This window comes from Rhamphochromis sp. 'chilingali', assembly GCF_963969265.1.
Source record: "Rhamphochromis sp. 'chilingali' genome assembly, chromosome: 20".
NCBI classification, from domain to species: domain Eukaryota; kingdom Metazoa; phylum Chordata; class Actinopteri; order Cichliformes; family Cichlidae; genus Rhamphochromis; species Rhamphochromis sp. 'chilingali'.
The window spans coordinates 25,022,232-25,046,191 of NC_137947.1; the positions used below are offsets into that span (position 1 = coordinate 25,022,232).

Below are 23,960 nucleotides of genomic sequence, written 5' to 3' on the forward strand. Positions count from 1 at the left end.
CAGAAAAGCTTTCACTCACAGTTTACATCCGGTGAGTATACGTCAAAGGCTGAATCAACATAAGGGCAGGGTGTGGCAAAGTAAAGGGGTGTGTTCTCATACAATAAAAGGACGCACTAAGGATTAATCTTGCCAGACAAGTTTCATTCATTACACTGTCATGGCTGGGAGAGGGAAACCGCGCAAGCTAAACAGTCTCGACGCTGAGTGCACTAAAGTAAGTTTTCCTGATTTAACAGAAGGGAAGCAGAGTGAAAAACAAACGAAACAGAAACCAAAGAAAGCGGAGCAGAAAAATCCAAACAAAGCTGAAGAAAAGTTTCCTCCTGACAGTGCCAGAGGAGAATCTCAACACAGCAGAGCGCAGAGAACTTGTGCTACCAGGGCCAAGTCGACAGAACAACTTCCACTGGAGAAACTGGAGAAAAAGGAAATTCCAAAAACCACAAGAACAAAAAGATGTTCTGACAGGACAAAATCACAAGGACTTGAAGAGGAAGTAAAGCCAGAGGGTACCAGAAAAACAAATCCACGTGTTAGGAAGGCCAAACCATCAGAAATGACTGAGATACAGCTAAAAGATCCTACAGAGGATTCTGTGGACACTGTCAAAGCAAAAGCCTGTGGCACCAAGCCAAGATTAAGAGAACAACTTGATGCAAAGATGCAAAATGAGCAATATTTTGAGAAGATATCAAAGGCAGAGCAACAGACTCCAAAGAATACAAGAGAGGCTTCAGAACAGACCACAAAAACCGAAATATGTGCTGGCAAAGCCAAATCACCACCAGCAAAAGCCTGTGGTGCCAAGCCAAAAGTAGAAGTACAATCTGTTGTGCAGGATACAAAGGTTGCACCAGGAAAATCTGAGGACTTAAAAAGGAAAGACATGACCGAAGAAAAAGCTTCAACAGATTATATCCTTAAGGAAACTCTGAAAAAAATGAAAATTAAGATGATTGACAAAGTAAACGCAGCAGAAGTCATAAATGCGATAATACAAAATATAATCAATCATTTAAAACAGAATACATTAAGCTTTAATGACGTACAAGAACCCCTAAAAACAGGAAGCTACTATGAAAATCTAAAGGTAAGGTTTTACACTCTGAGTTCCCGCAATTAACTCAGGACAGGATTTGTGGTCCAATCTGATGTATGACTTGTATGTTGCACAGATTTGTAATCCCGATGAATTTGACGTCATGCTGCCCATCTTGGTTGATCGGGTGAAACTTGAACCATTTGGAATTGATGGCGCATTTTACAGTGTGGAATTAAAACGTGGCCAGAAGAATCTGGAAAGATTTCTAGAAAATGGCATTTTATCTGCTACCAAGATGCTCAGTGAGTTCAGAGAAGAAGTGAAGAAATGTGTCAAGAATTTTACTGGTGAGTATCAAAGTTTAAGTTAGTTTTAGTGAAATTTTCATTTTACAGTAAAAGAGGGCCTGAGGAGGAATTCAATTTGACAAGGCCTTTAATTTAACATGCTTATTTATCTATGCCTTCTATATTGTAACATATTAATATACAGCATCCAGTACCATAGAATGTCTGGAGTTAGGTTTTGTTTGTTCTTTCAGAATGGAAGGTGGACAAGAAGAAAAAAGGCTGTCCAGCAGTGACCCTGACCACATATGTACAATCAGTCCCAATTTCGCTGGATGTTGTTCTCTGCCTTATGGTTAAATCAAGCTGGCCGCCTTTCACAACCGAAGGCCTTAAAATAAACCACTGGCTTGGGGATAAGGCTAGGCAGGAATACAGAAAAAAGCCGTATTATCTGGTCCCAAAATATGAAGGCAAGGGTACAGTGGAAAGTGATGGGGTCCTTAATAAAGGTAGGTTTAACCTCTCTCAATTAGTGAATAATAAAAAAAAAGAAAGAATTATAATGTGATTGTGAGCCACTGAACGGAATAGATAAAGTTTTTGTTAACTGCAGTAGAAGTGAGAAAGGACACAGTATTATAAGACAACTGAATCCTGGTTAGAATGTTTGTGGCTGACATTGTTGTCAGTGTTGTGCCAAAAAGTCATTTTCAATGTTTCTGTGCGTTTTCATGTGTATTACCGTTGCTTACATTGGTAAATAAAATGTAGTCAACAGGATTTATGAAAGGGTTATATATAAAGTAATGGCATATGGTTTCAGAGGGTTTGGCAGTTATATCGTAGCTACGGTGTAGGTTTCCCACTGAAGCAGAAATCCCCTTTAACACTTGACCAATGTTACTACAGTTCAAAATGTGCAATTTTCATGATGGTATAAAAAGCTTAAAATTTCCCTGTTCTCTTCTGTCATCTCTGACATACAGATGTTTGGAGAGTTTCATTCTCTCACATTGAGAAGGCCATCCTGAAAAATCATGGATCAAAGAAGACTTGCTGTGAAAAAAGTGGAGAAAACTGCTGCAGGTTAGAACAACATGCTTATTACCAAATTGTTGCTTTCTGGTAGAAAATGAACACAATGGCAAAAAAAAATAAAAATTCGTCAAACCATTTGGTGTGTTGATGTTTGGTACTATGCAATGGACCCAGTCAGTTAGTTAGTTACATTATGTATTAAACTAGGGCTGCAGCTATCGATTATATTTGTAACGATGTATTCCATTAATTAATTTAATGGATTAATGGATTATTCCATTTATCCATCCATCTTCATCCGCTTTATCCGGGACCGGGTCGCGGGGGCAGCAGCCTAAGCAAAGAGGCCCAGACCTCCCTCTCCCCAGCCACCTCCTCCAGCTTATCCGGGGGAATACCAAGGCGTTCCCAGGCCAGCCGAGAGTTATAATCTCTCCAGCGTGTCCTGGGTCTGCCCCGGGGCCTCCTCCCGGTGGGACATGCCTGGAACACCTCACCCAGGAGGCGCCCAGGGGGCATCCTTGTCAGATGCCCGAACCACCTCAGCTGGCTCCTTTCGATGTGGAGCAGCAGCTGCTCTACTCTGAGCCCCTCCCGGATGGCCGAACTTCTCACCCTATCTCTAAGGGAGAGGCCAGCCACCCTTCAGAGGAAGCTCATTTCCGCCGCTTGTATCCGCGATCTCGTTCTTTCGGTCACTACCCACAGCTCGTGGCCATAGGTGAGGGTAGGGACGTAGATCTACCGGTAAATTGAGAGCTTCGCTTTTACACTCAGCTCCCTCTTCACCACGACGGACCGGTGCAGCGTCCGCATTACTGCAGCTGCAGCCCCAATCCGTCTGTCGGTCTCCGGCTCCCTTCTCCCATCACTCGCGAACAAGACCCCGAGATACTTGAACTCCTCCACTTGGGGCAGGAACTCATCCCCGACCCGGAGTGGGCACTCCACCCTTTTCCGGCTGAGAACCATGGCCTCAGATTTGGAGGTGCTGATCCTCATTCCCGCTGCTTCACACTCGGCTGCGAACCGTTCCAGTGCGAGCTGGAGGCCCTCACCCGATGAAGCCAACAGAACCACATCATCTGCAAAAATCAGAGATGAGATTCTGAGGCCACCAAAGCGATTTATCCATTAAATTGATTATTCCATTAATCCAATTAAATGGATAACTACTTGTCTTATTAATGAGCAATAACAGACATTTAAAAGAGAAAACAGGTCTTTCAAAATTAACTGCTTATTAGTTTCCACTTTAGAAATTGCAAAATGTTTTGAACTGCATAAATCTGTTAAAAACAACAACAGAAAGAACAAAACCCTCTGATTGTATTTATGCACCATATTAAATTAAACATTTTAAAGAAAACATTTTCTTAAATGCAAAAATATATAAATACTTTCAAGTACTCTACAGAGTTTTATCTCCTTGACGAGGTAGATTTGTTGTGCGTTCATGTTTCCGAATTTTTGTGCATCTGTGTGCCTGCGTGTTTTAAGTGTGAGAGGTCAAGCAAAGAGCGAGTTTGTATCTGTAGGCCTTTAAAAGAGAATGTGGTGGCTGCAATGAAGGAAAGCGAGAATATCAGCATTCCATAGTTGATGGAAAGTTTGATGTATACTTTCTGTGCTGCTGAAAACAAACGTTATAATGGTGCAGGTGTTACTTAATAGTAATAATAATTCAGTGTCCAGAGTTTTATTGGCCCATGTACATTTTTATTGGCTTGTGAAAAAGTGTTTCTTTATATTCTCAAATATTAATGCAATTTAATTAACACATTATTTTATATAATTTCACCTTCAATCTGATAAATGTTGTGAAAGCCCTGAAATTAATCTGGTCTAGTAAACCTCATGTCCCCCCTTTGCTTGCTGCAGGTATTGCTTTCGTGTACGGCTGTCGTCAGCCTTCATTAAGCTGTATAATTTAAACATGGTATCAGGTTAAGTTAATAGTTTGTCTGCATGTTTTAATACAACTTCTGGAGGCTTACTGCAGAATTACGTTAAACTGTGCCAGCGTTATCATCACGGCAGCTGTTGTGTTATCGATGTTTTTGTTGAAAACTGGGGGCCTCATAGGTTTAGTGTCGGCAGACTCTGTAGTCATTCGCTGCTCCTAAATATGTTTCTATTACAGGTTTGCTTTTCGTCACAAATGCAGCTGACATGCTATCTCTAGACATTTATATCCATCCATTTATATACACATATATTTATATCTCAACTCAGGAAAGTAGGCAAGCTCAAGAAAATGTTTGATATTTTTACCTAATATGTTGTGTACATTTAATTATCCAAGGTTCCCAAAATCTCTGTATCTTTCTCCTTGCACACAGGAAGTCCTGTCTGAAACTCCTAAAGCACCTGCTACATCTGCTGAAGGAAAGGGACTCTTCATTTGACAAGTTTTGCTCTTATCATGCCAAAACTACACTCTTTCATGCCTGTTGCTTGCGAACTGATGACAGCAACTGGAGAGAATCAGACCTGAGCGATTGTTTCCAGCTGCTCCTGGACGACTTTGAACGTTACTTGGAAAATGGTGAACTATGCAACTTTTTCATTCCAAGTCAGAACCTATTCTCTGGTATTGGAAAGTGCAAATGTCTGTCCAACGCTATCAGGAAGGAACGTCTGAACGGCTTTCCTATTTTCAGGGAACAACTTAAAAATGGACATTAATGCACATCTGTAAGACTTTTGTAAGTGCTATAGTGTCTTGATGCATGCTCAATCAAATGCTGCATCCAGATGAACAGAATCTTCGAAAGTTGATTCTGTTCATCTGGAGATACCCAGATAGCAAATATCCATTGAAACAATGTTTAGTTAATATCAGTTGATTCCACTGAAACAACATCAGAATTTGATATTGAATCAATGTTGAACGCTGATGTTGATTTTCCATCATTTTTGCACCTTTGGTTACTATTGAAACAACAATAAAATCATGATTAAAAATCAGTATTAAACAGTGGTTTAATATTTGTATCAATACTAAACCACTGCAAATTACCAGCAATACTTAAACCTGCTAAAAAGACAACTGTATATGATCCACAAATAGGAAACCATTATATGCTGGACATTATCTTACAATTTGTCATGTCCATAAAAATATCCCTATAATATGAAGCATCTGGCATTATGTAATAAAAAATGACAGACATCTCTGTGTCAATAACAAAGGATCAGATGATGGATCAGATGAAAAAAATCAACATCAGTTCAACGTCTCCTTGCCATCTGGGTAGCGTTTTCAGACGCTATGAGATTTACTTACCTGGATGATTGAGCATGAATCAACACAGATGAACAGAAACAACTTTTGGGGAAGTCCTATAGTGTTTACAATGCCTCAATAATTTACAACTTTGAGTTTTGCAACACATTTATAAGAAATTCTACTAGTACAACTGAGATTTAGGGGAACAGTAACTGAAGTACTAATATACTTTTATTACGTGTTTTTTTTTTTATTATATTCTGAGTCAATCCTTAATATATCGCTTAAATGTGTTTTAATATGTCAGCTATTAATCAGCAAATTACATTATCTTTTCATTGTCCATATATATTATGTATTATATTTTTTAACTGACTTTTTTCTGAAGCCAGATGATACCTCTTATTTGTAAAATATATACCTTAGAATGGCACTCTAAGTCTGGTCGGAGCGGCACGCTCCGTTGTGCGTAACTATTTTTAAATCCATGTAGAACTACAGGTAAGCTAGCGAAATAATTTTTTTTGTATATGAAACCAGAGGAGTTGTAAATACATCTTATGCCATCAGTTTGTCCTAAGTCATGGTTTCCTTCCAAATATAGCTTTGGAAAATTTGCATAAAAAGCGCTTGCAGCAACAAAAACATGATATTCCAGAAACACGCGATCAGCTGTTAACACGTCCTACGTTGGAAAAGACGTCAGCGTGAACATGGCATGTCCACGCCTGCCGAAACAGGAAGTGACGTCACGTTCACGGAAAATTTAGTTTGGTGTGTTTCTTTGTTTTTGTATTTTTTTTTTTGTTTGTTTGTTACCTTCGGGGCCTTTATGCCTATGCTGGTGTTTTTAAAAGTCACGTTTGACTTTGTGCTTTTCTGTATCGCTTCTGGGATGCTTAGAACTCAAATTGCACTGCTGGAAATAGTTTATTTCGATGCACATGCTGGTTTTTTTTTTGCAAATTTGTATTATAATATTTTTCGTTTTTCCTGCAGTACATAATAATTGGTGTATCTCAAGAATAAAACTATGAAGACACTCAAAATAAATTTCCTGTGGTGGGAAACTATTTTGTGCAACTTTTTTGTATTTACAGTTTTGAAGGATAAACCTCTTAAATTTCTTTAACTAGAAATATATGTAAAAAACAAAAGCGATTTTCAATTTTTTTGTAGTTTATTGCACTTTTTTGGCAATTTATGTAGTTACTATTGACTAAATGCATAAATGCTATTAAATGCCATATTGTATTGATGTATAGCAACTTGAAATGCTCCCAAAAATGGCACTACAGCATGTAAAAATATAAAGATAAGCTCTGGCGGACTTGGTTCTATGGTAGATCTTAAAGGGTTAACTGGGGCTGAGATAGTCAGCATCCATACACAAAACAGCAAGCCAACACAATCTGCAAAGCAAAGCACAATTTAGCATATACTTGTTTCCACTCATTTCAGATGAGACTGAAAAATAATATCAGAATTCATAACAGAATTTTATGAAAGCACAGTTCCCATCATCTCAGCTGTTTTTTCACACTGACTGAAGAAATGTAAGCAGGAAACCAAAGTCTGCTCACAGGGCAGAAAAAAGTTGTGATTGATAAACTCACAATTTTTCATCCTGCTTATAACAAGTGCTGACAGGCTCAGTTTTTGCACTTCTATTTTAGATTTAGCTGTCAGAGTCACATAATACATCTGACTCATTAAGTTTTGAAATACACATTTTTATAGGAATGAACAGCAGTGTTTGTGCTTAGATCTTCCTTTGAATCAGATCTCCAAGTAAACCGATGTGGTCAGCAGACTAAACATCTTGAGCAAGTAATGCAGACAAGCTGTTGAGCTTAACGCAAACCATCACTTCCTGTTTGGAAAAAAATATATATTGTCAAAAGACCTGACTTTTCTCTTTTTCCATGATATTATTATTTCCCCCCCAAATTATGAGCACTTTCCCCCAAGTGTCCATGTAATTTCTGATCAATAATATAGGCAATTAAGAAAGTAGATTCAATTATTACCACAATTCTATGGTTATTTTTTCAAGGAACAAGCCAATAATTAATGCACAACATGTCATTTCTTTTTAAGATAACAATTTATTAAACTTTCCACAACCAAGAGATAACATAAAATATTCTGAATGATAACAGACTAATAAGTTTATGGCAGAGAAAAATGTGCATTTTAAATTCTTTTAAGAGAAGAAAACAATTAGGTGCAAGTTGCCAAATGATCATAGATATAATCCAGCAAGCAAACCTTTCAATAACAGAAAATAAAGAACTGAAATGCACATTAAAAAGAAATAACACAGGTAGATTGAGACCTTGCTCCAGCCTGTGGAGAAAAGGATAAGAAAATGAACATTCTCATAACCATGTGAAATACAGTAATTTGACTGTTAATTCCTGTCAGAGTAAGGTGGAGGAACATGGCGGGAAAACTTACATGGACAGCTCTGTATTAGAACCCCCAGTTTTGGCCGCGGTCTGTTCCACCATTTCTTCTCCCTCCTCCTCGCCCCTGTCCTCCCCTTGGATTGGACATTTCCTTCTCTTTCTTGTGCTTTTGATACCTTTCTGCCATAAGCAACAGCTCCTCTGGGATATCCTGCAAAAGGATTCGTTAAGACTATCAGTTTTTAGCTGGAGGGAATTTGGATGGAAGTCTTTGATAAGGTTCTTTATTACTCCGTGTCAAAAGGCTCATTATGATGGGAATCCTCCTGTGTGTTGGAGAAACTGTGGACACCAACGAGCACATCACACCCATATTATGTGGGACTGTTCTTTGCTACGGACCTACTGGAAAGACATTCATGGTACATTACAAGGCATTTTTGACTGTACATTCCCTTTGGACATGAAGACAATCTTTTTTGGTTGTATACCGCAGAACTGGTCTAAAAATGATACATGATACATGAGATTTATAGGATGGAGGAGGTAACAGCTTATGTCAATGACAGGGTGGGTTGGTTCCATTTGTGTTGGGATAAGTTGGTCCTATATGCCAATACCCATAAGCCGAATCTTCTTTTCAAAGCTTGAAACCACCAATCTAGCTAACTGGTCACTCCCGACTGTTTTTCCTTTTTTTTTTTTCCTTCTCTTTTTTCTTTTCCTTTCGTTTTGTTTTGTTTTTCCCTTGTAAATTGTGTTGATTAATGCCTGTAATCACCTTCGTGAAGTAATAGTTTAGAAATAAAGAATTTTTAAAAAAAAAAGAAAAAAAAAAAGACTATCAGTTTGTCAGCTGTATTATAATACAAATACACATGCACAGAATTCTCAGGAATTATGTTACATTTTGAAAAAGAAAAAAAAAAAAAAAGAGCCTACTCAATCAAAAGTGTATTTATGTCAACACAAAATATGTTTTTGCCAACCTGTCCTGCTCGCTCCATGATGGGAATTAGCTCAGGTGCCATTCTCCAGTTCTCTCTTGTCACCAGGGTCACAGCAGCACCTGAACGTCTGAAACGAAACATGCATCAACATCACAAGCTAGCATAAGCACAGCCTGGCAGTAAAGTCTGCATGCACACTCTCTTACCCTGCTCTGCCAGTGCGACCTACACGATGAACATATTCCTCGATGTTACGTGGGAAGTCAAAGTTGAAGACGTGTGTTACGTCATGGACATCCAACCCTCGAGATGCCAAATCTGTGGCCACGAGGATACGAACTCGACCTGGAAAAAGATACAACACTTATTCTGTCATAACTTCGATCCAACAGCCTTTACTTGTGGTTGTCTTTAGTTTAAAATAAGACTACCAGCTACACACAAAAATGTGTTTCCATTTTCTCTGCTAGTGCCATGCAGACTATTTTTCAAAGCACTTTTCCCTTCACGTTACATACCGTTTTTAAAGTCCTTGAGAGCTTCTTCACGGTCACACTGTTCACGGTCACCATGGAGACTCTGCACAGCCAAACCTTGAAGGCACATATCACTGGACAGGTCATCAACTCTGATGTTGAACAAAAAATGGACACGAGCAAACACAAAGGACACGCGATTAAAGTGGGTACCAATGCTGATGTGTGTTTATCCAACTGTAACAGTGGTGAACAGCCACAACTATGAACCAACTCCGCACTTACGCAAGCTTCTTGCCAACAAAGATGATTACTTTTTCCTCCGGTTGCATGTTTCTGATGAAGTCAAACAGATACGACTTTTTCTCCTCTTCGCGAACAATCAGCACTGTTTGCTGCACCGTGTTAACAGCCTGACAAGAATAGAAACACAGGAAGCATGTAAACAGAATCCAAACGGGCATACGCTATTTAGAACTTTAAAGTAAATAACATGTCTGCCAAGAATAAATGAACAAATTCTCAACTGTCAGACATGCAAAAGTCAGACAGAAACCATCTCTCCAGTATCCAGCTAACTTTTAGTTTTTAAGTCACTAAACAACCATGTGAAATACAGTAGTTTGATTGTTGTTAATTCATCCTTCTTACCTATCCTAGCTGTATTTATTTATACTCCAGAAAGAACCATGAGGTCCAGTTCAAAACTAATGTTAACCATTCCACGGTCTAAACTTAAATCCTGTGGCAACAGAGGCTTCTCCATGGTAGGTCCCAGACTCTGGAATAGTCTGCCTCTAAATATTAGTGCTGTGCAAACCCTGGAACATTGTAAATCTTTACTGAGGATACATTTTTATGGACTGTCTTTAGCACATGTTGACCCAAGCATTTTGTTTTAACAGCCTTAGTCATTGTTGTTTTAGTTATTTGTATTGTATTATTCTTTCTTTTATATTTTTATTTCATCATTGTTGTGCATTTTACTTATTTCAATTGCATTTTAGTTTGTGAAGGATGAGCTGTTGTAAATGTGCCATATAAATAAACTTATACTTGACGACCTTATGGTGGGACAATATACAAAAAAAATAGTCAGGAGATTTAAATCACTGATTGGATTCATTTCTACTTACAGCCAAGTCCAGGGTGCCCACATAAACCATCATGGGATTCTTTAGGTAGGATTTGGCCAGTCGTCTCACACCTGTGGGCCAAGTTGCACTGAAACATGAGAAATAACGGGCATAGAAAGGTTGTTTTAATTTCCATACATACATTATATTCTACAACTCTGGATGAACACCAACCAATACTTGATAGTTTTCATGTTTAAAGTCAACCATTTAAATGCACTTGTTCCTGAATTGGATGTGTTGTGTGTTCATGTGGTCAGTTTCATCATTAACTGATGGCAAATTGTTTATACCTGGTCATGACAGTCTGTCGATCTGGACGGATGTCCAGAAGAATCTTCATAATTTGGGGTTCAAAGCCCATATCTAACATACGGTCAGCCTCGTCCAGCACCTTTTTAAAAGAGCAGTTACTAAAGACAGCGCATCTCGTTTTCACCACACACACAACATGAGTACACCAAATATACTAAATAAAACCCACGTACTATGCACCATGTGTCAGCAGCCAGTAGATTACATGTTTACAAGCCTCAAGTATACAAGTATAATTTTCTGGGCCCAAAAAAAGCCTGGTTGATTATGGTGTAAACCAGCGGTCCCCAAGCTTTTTTGCGCCACGGACCGGTTTATGCCCGACAATATTTTCACAGACCGGCCTTTAAGGTGTCGCGGATAAATACAACAAAATAAAACTAATACCAGTACTGAAAAAAAGAAGATTTATTCATAACACACGTGAAAAGACCCAGGAAAACTGACTTGACGATAAAAAAATAATGCTAAAAACCGATAAAAACCCTGAAAACCATACATTTCACCCCTGAGCCTCAACTCTCGTGGCCCGGTACCGGTCCGAGGCCCGGGGGTTGGGGACCAATGGTGTACACTGCTAGTTTAATCTATAAGACTATGGCACAAATTACTAGAAACTTATACATTATAATATAAATCCATCCATTGTACGTGCAAGTATGCCTACTAGAAAGGGATACTTTAAGTCTATCAGAAATCAATCAAATTTCACAAACAACAGTTTATCTGCATACAGACAGCTCTGATTTTACCTTCTTCTTAATTTGATAATCCTTTCGCTGGCTGCAGATTAGAAAAGTTAAAACACATTGGTAATTTTAGATTTAGTTTTAGATGTGGATCCTTGCTATGACCTGCGCAGATATTTCTACACCTATTGTTTACGCATTTAATTAGGCTTCCTGTCAAATGCTACAAGAACACTTTCATGGGCTTTTTTTCTACACTGTGGACCAACACAAGCTTTGAGGAAAGCAAACATGCATAGACATAAAGAGCTGACCAAGTAGGTTATGGAGCGGAGGTTGATGAGCTCATTCATCTGTAGGTCATTGAGGCGGCCGGGTGTAGCAATCACGATGTCCACGCCATCCCTCACTAGGTTGATCTGGCCTCTCCTATCACCTCCACCATAGATACAGATACTGAGAGAGATGCAGAAGGAACAGTCGTTATCATGCCCTCTCTACATCACATGATCATTGATTTTCATTTATTTTTAGTGACTTATGACCTTTTGTAACCCTTATAGCGGTACTTGTTGCACTCTGCTTCAATCTGCAGGGCCAGCTCTCTGGTAGGAGTTAGCACTAACATGCCTGGACCATCCCGCTCAGCTCTAGGTCTACTCAAAGGACAAAAAGATAAAGATTTAATAGAGGAAGAGGCAAAATTATTGTAGGTATCCTCTTCTGAAAGGAATTGAACAAAACAGCGCTATCTATTATTTGAGAACGTGGCGCCAGTTACACTCAGATTGTGCTAAAAATAAGGTTTTTCTACACTCACACAGGCTGCCCATCCATGTGGATGAACCCCGGCAGCAGGTAGGCCAGTGTTTTCCCTGTTCCAGTCTGAGCGATGGCTATCAGGTCCTCGCCACTCAGTAGCACTGGCCACGCTTGAGACTGAAGAAATATTAAAAACTATATTTTAAAAAGTCATCATCATATATAACTCCACATCTGGTATAAGACTAACTTTAATGTTAGCATGTGAGAAATAAAATAAATAAATAAAGATTACCCAAAATCTTTTATATGGAGACTATGCAAGAACAAAAACAACATTTTTTATGATATATATAAAAAAAAATGATACGTTTTAAAATATATGTTTAGGTTAGTCGCATGTTAGAAACCTCCTGTTGAAGAGACAGAAACTGTTTATTCTGCAACTGAAAAAAACTCCAAGAACATATTGAAGCAAGTATGTATTTGTCATTACTGCAACATCATGTCAGCAGGCTTGTGCTTACATTGTTGTGCAGTGTGGAGCTATAAATAGTGATTCATTGTACAGAACTGGTTGTTCCACTACATGTAATATTGCTTTCAATCTGACCAGATTCCTACTGTGAAATGAAAGTTAAATCTGGAAATGAAAGTTAAACTTTGAAAGAGAGATGGTGTTTCATTTCCCTATGTAGCATACCATCATGAATTCTGATGTGACCCAAGTATGAAAAGAAAGTACTCCAGAAAGTACTCCATGGCGTAGGTTCAGTGTGAAGGGCGGGAAATGTTTTATTACTGTTAATAAAATTATTTATAGCTCATCTTGCCCAGTGCTTACCGGTAGGGTAAGATTGAGTTTCTGTCTGTGCCACTGCAAGGACTTTACCCTGATACTGTAAATAAAATTAAACTGAATCCCCTGTGGTGGATGAGAACAGATAACGAAATCAGTCTCTAGTGCATTCTGTGTTTATCCTTTTATTAAACGGTTACTGGCTCAGTGGCTTGCTCTCTATTTCTGCTGCCATCCCAACTATTTGCTCATTTCCATTCTCTACATCTTCCGTTGTAATAAAAATTAAATCCAGCATGACAGAGCTCACTGTAATTACATTTTGCTTATTTTATTGCGGTATACTCTTTGTTGCTTTCGTTCTGCTACGTGTACCCGAGATGTGGTAATATACAAATTTCCCCATGTTTGGATAATTTAAATCTTATCATACATTAGGTGCTCAGTCACTGAAGGATGCTTCAGGCATGTGAGAAGCAGGGTAATGTCAAAACCTCTCATTATTTATGTTTACTTTGAACAGTTTCTTTAAATTTTGATTAAAAACCCAAATATTGTCTGTTCCAAAACAAGTAACAACCTACACGGGATGCTCTAGTCACCACTGGTTGATTTTACAAATGCAGATTTAACTTTTTTCAATTAAAGATATTTGTGACCTTGAAACAACAAGCTAAACATTTCTGAGGGCCTCCGGATGTCTGGAGTTTTGATCTCCTCCATACCTGCTTCATGCCCTGGAGGACGGGGCTATGGCGGCCCACACCCTCTAACAGGTCATTACATGTAGGAATCTTTTAAAAACAAGCGCGTCCATGCTCACAGGTGTACACACGGGTGCTCACACACACACACACACACACACACACACACACACACACACACACACAAACTACACCCTTTTTGGATCCTACCTTAAAGCACACTGTGCGCTGTCGATCTTACGTGCTGCACAATAATGTTTTACATTTAGTATTTACTGTTATATTGCCATAGATCATCATGATGTTGTTTATTCTATTGCTCTAGTCTTCTTCTGCTTGTTTTCTTTTTTTCTCAACAGGTGATCCAGGAAAAGAGGGGGGGGAAAAAAAAAGGGGGTGATGAAGCAGATTTTCATTGTCTTTTCTCTCCCTCTCTTTTCTCCTTTTTCTTTCCCTCTCCTTCTGTTAACTTTCTTCTGAACTTTTCTTCTTGTTTTTCTTTCCCGTCCCCGAGTCCAGTCTGGCCTGATTACAATAACTTAGAATAAACATAACTAATAAAGATCAAATAAACTATGACAATCAAGTGGGCCAGTATAGCAAAAGGCCCACTTGGGAAAGTAAATCTGTTGGGCATTTTTCTTGGCCTTCAGACAATAATTCTGATTGCTACAGTGCCAGACAGGGGACACACACACACACACACACACACACACAAAAAGCATACAGCTTTAAGTGTTTAAGGTATGCGCTAACTAAAAGCAAAGACAAGATGATAGTTTATTAAATTTTTAATGAAATTTGCAGATTGTTTCAGTGGAGTTTAATAAACTCAGTCCTCTGCTCCTTGCTCGCTCAAATATAACAGTACACTGGAGTAAATTCTCTAACATCTCACACTTCTGTTTAATCAGTTTTCGGTTTGACGTTTATTCAGCTGTGTAAAAACTATAACTTTAATCTGAGCCAAACCAATTTACTCATTTTTAAGTTATCCGAGTGACTTATATATCATGTTTAACCTGAGTAGCGAAAGACTGCGGGGTCTGTGTTCGCTGTTCTTGCCGGCTCTAGTGAGCCTTGACCTCCCGGTCAGCTTGTCTCCGAAAATGTCGGAGGACTTTTGCAAATATGCGATGTCTTGATAGATTGAACAGACATTTGAAGTAAACACAACTACATTCTCGCCTGAAAACATCTTAAGTTTATTTTGTGACGCAGAAAGGGTAATATTAAAACTAAGTAGCTGCCGCCATTGCTGGAAACTGGAATTGGCTGAGCTGCGTTAATTCTGGGATGAGCTGGGCCACAAAGGATACACCCGACCAGTCTTTGAAATCTGGGGAAAAGTAGGACGCATTTGCCATTTTGAAGAGTCTTTGAATTTGGACAGCCTTCATCACATCGCTGTCACGTAATCGCCCTTTTAATGTGGCCTACGAAGGATGCAGCCCCTGAATTTGGACACAGCTACGATACCGGAGACTGCTTCTTCTTTGGCGTTTAAGGTCAGCTGCCATCCTTGTACATGCATTGCTGCCATCTTCTGTTTCAGTCTTAAATCCTACTATCCTACTGGGGCGATCGTGGCTCAAGAGTTGGCAGTTCGGCTCGGACAGTCTTGGTCGTTGTGTCCTTGGGCAAGACACTTCACCCGTTGCCTACTGGTGGTGGTCAGAGGGCCCGGTGGCGCCAGTGTCCGGCAGCCTCGTCTCTGTCAGTGTGCCCCAGGGTGGCTTTGGCTACAATGTAGCTTGCCATCACCAGTGTGTGAATGTGTGTGTGAATGGGTGAATGACTGAATGTAAGTGTAAAGCGCTTTGGGGTCCTTAGGGACTAAGTAAAGTGCTATACAAATACAGGCCATTTACCATTTACTTATTCCTGCGTCTTTCAGGATCTTAGAAAGCTTCAAACGATGCGTCGACTATTAAATTAGTCGTCAACGATTTTGATAGTTGACTAATCGTGGCAGCCCTGTTATATAGCAACTTCAGTTAGTGAGAAACTGGAAGTAAAACTTAGAATTACGTTTAACACAGTGAAAACCTTTAAAAATGAAAAGATTAGATCAAGGAACTCAATGAAAGTTGTATTGTGTGTGTGCGGAGAGAAAAAATGCAATTAGGGTTTTTTTTTTCCCCCCCTTCTTAAAAAAAAAACAAAAAGAAAAGAAAACTACACATGATGCCACCTACAACCGATTTTCAGTTCTGCTTCTTGGAAAGACTACAACAGTTACTGGCTCAGTTCCAAGAATTTATAATAAAATAGGCTGAGTTCCTGTTAAAGCTGACACTAAAGTCAAACACTGGATTTACCCACAGCAGAAACAGGGCATGTCACTACAGGTGCATATGTCATTGTGTTAAGAGATTTTCTACATTATACACTATAACCAAATCTCTATAATACAATATAATCAAGTAGGCCTTATATTCTAACCAAGTGTGCCTTATATTTTCGTGTGTTCATATATTTTCACATAACCAAGCCTATTGTTGAAGAATCAGCTAACCAAGTTTATTGTTAAAGAGAACATAATGCATTCCTTACTTAAGTGTCTGAAATGTTTGAGATGTTTTGACAGCATGATATAATGATGCATTCTTTCCTATAATGTCTGTGATGTCAGATAAGCATGATATACTTCAGTATTTTAATCCCAGTGTGTGAAAGATCAGATAAGCTGATTTAATGTTTAACCTCTTCCCTGACTGTTAAAAAGAGGAAGTACTATGTAACCCATTTTTGCCTTATAAATAAAGCAGCGAGCCTGTGCTCGGTGTGTATGTCTTTTCAGAGAGACATTCACCCGTGCGCACGTTTTCTAATTACACTCTGAGTCGGTCTGCAGTTGTCTCATTTCTCTTACTTGTGTTTTAAACAAATGTCTACCACTGACACATTGCAACACACACACTAACAGATTTGAAAGTTTTTGTTCCCAAACCCACCTACAACACATTTACACAACATATAAGGTAAAGAATCTCCCTGGTTTACCAAGAAACATTTTACACATAAAACAAACTAAAATATTTGGTTTTACACACATCTGAGAATTCCAACAGAGAGATTTGTGCTAATTCAGATTCATCTGATTTGGCACATTCAAAATATTTATCATTACAACTTATTAATAAGTTTATAAGTTTAAATATGGTTAAACTCATAAACAACAAACAAACAAACAAACAAACAAAAACAAAAACTGCTATGGTGCCACGATCATACCTGGATGGGGGTTGGTTTGGTGAAGCCAACCCGGTCAATGTTTTCCATGATCTCTGGATAAAGCTCAAAGGCCTCAAGAAATGTGCGACAGGGATTGGGAATTTGCCGTTTCTCTTCTTCCTCGTTCAGGTCATCCACAAAGATATTGTTGTTCTCCTTCCTGAGGAAAAGGTGTAAACAAACATGAAAACAGATTCAAAGTACCAAGTACCATGCTAAACGCAGATGAATACCATGTGTTTGGTTCCAGGTTAAATATCAGAAACATGACAATAAATTGAATAACTGTGTATTTTTTTTCCATCCTCTTTTAACCCTTTAGAGCCGATCGGAGCGGGAACGCTCTGTTATGCGTAACTATTTTTAAATCCCGGTAGCACTGCAACCACGTAAGCTAGCGCAAAAATTTTTTTTGCATATGAAACCGGAGGAGTTGTACTTACATATTGTGCCATCAGCTTGTCCTAGGTCACGGTTTCCTTCCACATAAAGCTTTGCAAAAACTGCATAAAAAGCGCTTGCAGGAACAAAAACATAATATTCCAGAAACACGCTTTGCCGGTCCGATCAGCTGTTCAAAACACTTCCTACGTTGGAATAGACGTCAGCGCGAACTTTTGCATTTCCGCCATTACCTGGCCGAAACCGGAAGTGACGTCATTTTCGCGGAAATGTAGTCTTTTTTGCGATCAGGGCCTCAGGGCCTATACTGCTCTTTTTAAAAGTTATCTTTGACTTTATGACTTTCTGTGTCGTTTCTGGGATGCTTAGGACTCATATTGCACTGCTGGAAATAGTTTATTTTGATGCATATGCTGCTTTTTTGCAAATTTGCAGTATAATATTTATTTTCGTTTTTCCTGCAGTGTATAAAAATTGGTGTATTTCAAAAATAAAACTATGAAGACACTCAAAATAAATTTCCTGTGGTGGGAAACTATTTTGTGCAACTTTTTTGTATTTACAGTTTTGAGGGATAAGCCTCTTAAATTTCTCTAACTACAAATATATGTTAAAAAAATCAAAAACGATTTTCAATTTTTTTGTAGTTTATTGCACTTTTTTGCAATTTATGTAATTACTATGCACTTAATGAATACATATTATTAAAATCTGGGCTATAATGGTTGTATTGATGTATAGCAACTTGAAATGCTCCCAAAAATGGCTCCACAGCATGTAAAAATATAATATAAGCTCTGGCGGACTTGGTTCTATGGTAGGTCTTAAAGGGTTAAAAGGTGATCAATTGTCAGTGTCAAATTTATGCCATTAGATAAAAAGCACATACAAAAATAAAAGCACAGACATTAAGGGGAAGGTGCTCCAAATTCAAAATGTACCAAATATAAAAACGCCAAGAAAGTCAGAGTGGGAGACTCCACTCAATCAAGGGCAGACTTTAGAAAGAGAATGATCACAGGCACAACCCATAAAGCCAGAGAGCAGAGTTCTAAAAAGTAGTTATTTAGATAAACCCACCACATACCCTTCTTGCTGAGGAAAAACAGTCCAACAAAAGTAATGTTACAGCAGTTTTTGGATGAAAAATCCAACCACTCGGAGACTGTCCGTCTGTATTTGAACTAGGGATGTGCGCGAGTAGTCAACTAATTGTTGCTAATGTCACCAGTGGCTACCAGACGTACTAGTCGTTTAATGTAACTGTCAACATTTTAATTGATGCCCAAATGCTGGTAAATTGTTGAGTCTTAAATTTTATGGAGCCACCTGCCACCAGGTGGAGCACTGTTGTTGAGAAATGCCACAGCTCTGTTAACCTCTGGGCCTTGCTCATGAGTGAGCGGAGCCGGGGATCAGAGGGATTGGTGCTGACCAGATGGCTTCAGTGATGCAAACGCTGTCTGTTACGGTGAAGAGAAACCTAAGTGTAAAAGCAAAGCTCTCAATTTGCTGGTCGATCTACCCTACCTACCCTCACCTATGGTCACGAGCTCTGGGTATTGACCAGAAGAACCGAAAGAATGAGATCATGGATACAAGCAGCAGAAATGAGCTTTGTTCTCAAGTTACGGCATTCATAAGATTTTCAGAAAACCTAACCTCTGACCTTAAGGTCAAGGTCACTGAGATACTCAAGATTTTAGTAGAAAGACTTCTGCTATAAATTGAGTTATCACATTCACAAACTTAGGTTACCATGCTGACAACAATACCTTAAGTCTTTTATGGCTGGTGTTATAACATCACGAAAAGCACAGAGGAGATCTTCCTTTCTGAACTGGCTTAAATTTTGTTTATACATGTAAAACCCTGTCATATGGAAGTACATGGACATATGACCAAGAACCACTAAGATTTACCTCCATTCACCAACTTCCTCTGCTGTAAGCACGGCCACACTCGGTGCCTCAGTGTAAAACTTCTTTTTGATAGGTGGGATGTCTGAAGAAAGCAAAAATATCACAAAATAAGTTTAGCTTTGGATAATTATATTTGCAAATTTATGTTTACATATTTGAGGGTAACTTAGCATTAATAAACTGTACGATTTTAGCCATTTTATAGGTATGGCACATGTGCATGGGGTTCACAATTTCCATCCCCAACACCAAAAAAAACAAAAGTCTTTAACTTTAGCGCACGGTTTAATTTCTAATCAATTATCCTACAATAATGCCAAATTAAGCTATATCAATAGCTAAATAGTTTTGAATAAGAAGTCATGTGCCCTTTTGACAAATATGATCACTTACCCTTCCACTTGAGCTCCTTATACTTCTCCTTGTTCTCCCGGATGGCGTCCCAGTCTATGGATGGACGGTCCTGGACAACATTTGCAGCCTGCAATTCAGCAGTAGACCAGACAGAGCCATTCTTTTCCCCTCCACATCTTCCTCCATACTCTTGTCCTCTGCGAGAACCTGAGAAGAAAATCCATATTTTCATAGTCATTCACTAAGAATCAAAAATTCATATCATTCATTTCAAACAGTTAACAGATCATCTGCAGAGGATTGGCTTATTTGGAAAGTTTCAGTCAGGTTTCAGAGCCCATCACAGCACAGAAACAGCTTTAGTGAAAGTTACAAGTGATCTTCTTATGGCCTCTGACAGTGGACTCATCTCTGTGCTTGTCCTGCTAGACCTCAGTGCAGCGTTCGTTACTGTTGACCATAATATTATATTAGAACGATTAGAGCACGCTGCAGGTATTACAGGTCTAATAGATGCCAATTTGTTCATCTAAATGGAGTCCTCTTCGCACACTAAGGTTAATTATGGAGTTCCACAGGGTTCAGTGCTAGGACCAATTCTGTTTACATTATAAATGCTTCCCTTAGGCAGTATCATCAGAAGACATAGCAAACATTTTCACTTTACATTTTATCCATGAAGCCAGATAACACACCTCAAATAGTTCAACTGCAGGAATGTCTTAAAGACATATAGACCTGAATGGCCTCTAATTTTCTGCTTTTAAATTCAGATAAAACTGAGGTTATTGTACTCAGCCCTGAAAATCTTAGAGATATGGTATCTAACCAAATTCTTACTCTGGATGGCATTAACTTGGCCTCCAGTAACACTGTGAGGAAGCTTGGAGTCAAGCCAGAGGTTTCTTCCTGTTAAAAGGGAGTTTTCCTTCCCGATGTCACCAAAGTGCTTGCTCATAGGGGGTCATATGATTTTTTGTATGTAGTATTGTAGGGTATACCTTACAATGTAAAGCGCCTGTTAGGTGACTGTTGTTGTGATTTGGCGCTGTATAAATAAAACTGAATTGAATTGAATGCAGTGCAGTAATGAAATGTGATACAACTGCGTATCAGCAAAAGTCAGAACCTTATGTAGCAATCTATGGGACAAAAGCTCAGGTATACATAACATCTTGCTTCAACTGACACAGGCTTCTTATTTAGGTACAACTCTCACTATGAGCAAAATAAAGGTGGAATTAAATGCTGTGAAGGAGATATTCAGATTTATGTTAATCTCAGAAATATAAAGGTTGGGTCAGACAGAAAGCAAAACAAATTCTTGTCCACTGTATTAACTTAAAATGGCTCTAATTTACAATAAAAAAAAGTATATTATGTAGTATTTGTACTAAAAACAATTTCCTTTTTTGGTGAATTAAAAAAAATGTTAGTGGAAAAAATATTAACCAAGAATCCCAAGGAAAATTGTTTTGAAAACATCATCATTTTCTAAAAGAAAAGAAATTCAAATAAATAAATTTCACACCATTACAATATTGGGAGTTGCCCTCTGCCACCAAGTCTTCGATCATCTCTTTGGCCTTCTGCTGTGCTGCAGTGGACCCAAAAATGACTACCTCACCTTCATAACCTCCCTTGTTTATCTGAAAACACAAACAGAATAGTAACAAAGACGGTATAAGGATAACATCTTACATATTTCCTGTGCACTGAATTAGTTCTGATATTCACATTTTTAGTAAATTTGGCTGCGGGATTTTAAACTTCTCACTCGTTCTAAAAATACTACCATTTTGACTCATCTTCCCAATAAGTTTTCAATATATTTTGTGTTCAAGCCTTTTAGAAACAGAGCTAAAAACTATATCTTTTATCATTTACAGTCAGTACCAGAAGTTACCATTGGATAGCAACTTTGATGGTTTGATGGCATTTTAAACTTCATGCACTCAGATTATAAGTGTTTCTAACACTTATTATAAGTGTTTCTAACACTTATAATCTAGCATCTATAATCTGAGATTTGAAAATACACATGGGGGACAAAATATTAAGAACATTTTAAAATATATTGCAGTTCTGAACACCACACACACACACACACACACACACACACACACACACACACACACACACACACACACACACACCATAATACAATTTTTAAGACCACTTTACCGATATTTGGCAATTTAAAATGCCTTTCCCCACCTTTCAGAGCCATGACATATTTCCCTGAATATCATTCATCTTCTTGTTTACACTCTGCTTGAATCAGCTGGTTGTTGATCATTACTAACAGAGAAGATAAACAGTACCCTCTGGTGGACAAACTATGAAACATCACTGATAACATGGTTGAAGGGCATTTCTCCTGTCTTTTCTAAAAATGTTTTGATTTACTGGTTTTCATAATGCAGATAGCAACAGACTGGTAAATAGCCAATATCAGCTGATACTATCAATGGAAATCTAAATCTTTTAGGCATGTAACCTAAATAATAAAGTAGAATGATCATTTTTTAAGTTAAAAATGAGCAAAAAAAATGTACACGTTTTCCCAATTTATGGCAGAACTTTATTGGATTTTAAAGGTATGGGCCCACCACACACAAACTGGTAGGTGGAAGTTGGCAACTACAATATTCCCTCAGTCTGCTTTCTTGTTCCTTCCCCAAGCCAGGTAAACCCATTTAAAGAAAACCTCAGGAAAAGGTTGACAAATCTATATTTCAGCAGTTCACTCTGAGCATGCTGACATTTTGCTCAAGCTTATGCCGAATTTGAGCTTGTTAGCGAACATGTTGAGAATAGGCTGGTAAACCTGAGATTGGCCCAATTTTTTACATAAGTTTTGAGTGTGTGCTTTGCTTCTTACTTCGGGTGTTCAGTTTTAGAAGGGAGTTTGATTTAGCGCCACAAAGGAATTTCTTAGGAAATAGGAAAGAGGAAACGCATTGTTGCCCAGGCACAGCATTGTTTGCCCTAACACCTCTCCCAACACACAAGCACCCAAGAACCCAAACGTGATACAATGAATTCATAAGAATTGGAAAAGGGGAGGGGACAGAGTGGAAAGGGGATGAAGGGAAAAGATAAGTTAATGAGAATCCATTCAAGGCTCAAAATTGTGTTTATTGTCATCAGGGCATTATCAAGTCCAAGTTAAATAACCATATCTAAACAAATTAAAAGTTCAAGCAGTTTTTGTTTTTCGCTTCTAAACTGTGATTTCCCATGATTTGTTGTACTAGTTTAACACAACATCACCAACTTGCCTTAATTCTTGCGCCAGATTTCTCTTGAAGTTCACGGATTGTGGCTCCTCCACGACCTTTTAACAGAATAAAATGTGTTTTAGAGTCTAAACCTGCAGAACCTCCAGGGTATAGGCCAACCTCATCACCTACACAGCTTCTTCGCGCGGACCCATCAAATCTAAGCTAACGCTAACAACACAACTAAATGCAGCTTTGCTAAGACTGTGAAAGACTTGTTACTGTAAATTTCATCTCCGCATTAATTCTGACAACGTACCTATTACTCTTCCAATTGAAGTAGTTTCCACTGTGATAGTCAGAGGCCGGGAAGACTCTTCTTTGCTAAACGTCGTCTGTCGTCCGGGGTCTCCATGATCACTTCCACCTCCCCACTTGTTGACCTCGGGACCCGGGCCGCTACGATTAGCTCTCCTCTCCCTTGGGGCTCCAAATTTGGTTCCATTTTTCACACCGAAAACAACATTTTCCCTTTGACGGTCATTACATGAAAATTTCCAATAGGCCGAAGCCGGTTTTGTAGCAGGTTTGTAGATAGCAACTCCGTCCTGGTCGTACTCATCCTCCCAATCAGACATTTTAAGCTTGGCTACCCAACAGCTACCTACGCACTACTTCAGTAAGCGCAATTAACGGTCGAACAGTGAATTCGCGGACGGCGCCGCGTTAACGTCCTTCCCGAAAAGTTAGTTTTTCTAAAACTTTTTCATAAATTTACATCAGACGTGGCTTAAATTGTATAGAAAATTGTGAAATTTCAGATAAAAAGAATGCCTAAGAAATATCCATTTGTTAATTACCCTACCGTTTAGAGAGTTGAAGGCTATAGATTCACAATGTTCCTTTGTCTTCTTATAAATAAGATTAAGAATTTCCACCAAAAAAGACACAAAAACAAAAAAGTTCAGATAACC

General features: G+C 38.6%; 2 protein-coding genes across 2 annotated transcripts; one reads left to right on the forward strand and one right to left on the reverse strand.

The window, feature by feature from the left end:
* Positions 1-160: 160 nt before the first annotated feature.
* cgasa (cyclic GMP-AMP synthase a) lies at positions 161-6,550 on the forward strand (the record flags this gene model as incomplete). Its single annotated transcript, XM_080868805.1, has 5 exons — positions 161-1,093; positions 1,179-1,392; positions 1,587-1,844; positions 2,322-2,421; positions 4,716-6,550. 5 exons carry the CDS (start codon positions 161-163, stop codon positions 5,059-5,061), a joined length of 1,851 nt encoding a protein of 616 aa, XP_080724931.1. The 3' UTR covers positions 5,062-6,550.
* Positions 6,551-7,728: 1,178 nt separating this feature from the next.
* On the reverse strand, positions 7,729-23,655 carry ddx43 (DEAD (Asp-Glu-Ala-Asp) box polypeptide 43). Its single transcript, XM_080868928.1, has 17 exons — positions 23,306-23,655; positions 23,047-23,102; positions 21,294-21,411; positions 19,802-19,969; positions 19,409-19,490; positions 17,085-17,244; positions 12,403-12,521; positions 12,128-12,238; positions 11,897-12,038; positions 10,872-10,972; positions 10,579-10,666; positions 9,728-9,855; positions 9,485-9,594; positions 9,173-9,311; positions 9,006-9,093; positions 8,066-8,227; positions 7,729-7,954 (listed from the first exon to the last, which is right to left on the reverse strand). The coding sequence occupies exons 1-16, from the start codon at positions 23,622-23,624 to the stop codon at positions 8,081-8,083; spliced, it is 2,076 nt and encodes a 691-aa protein (XP_080725054.1). The 5' UTR covers positions 23,625-23,655; the 3' UTR covers positions 7,729-7,954; positions 8,066-8,080.
* Between the last annotated feature and the right edge of the window lie 305 nt (positions 23,656-23,960).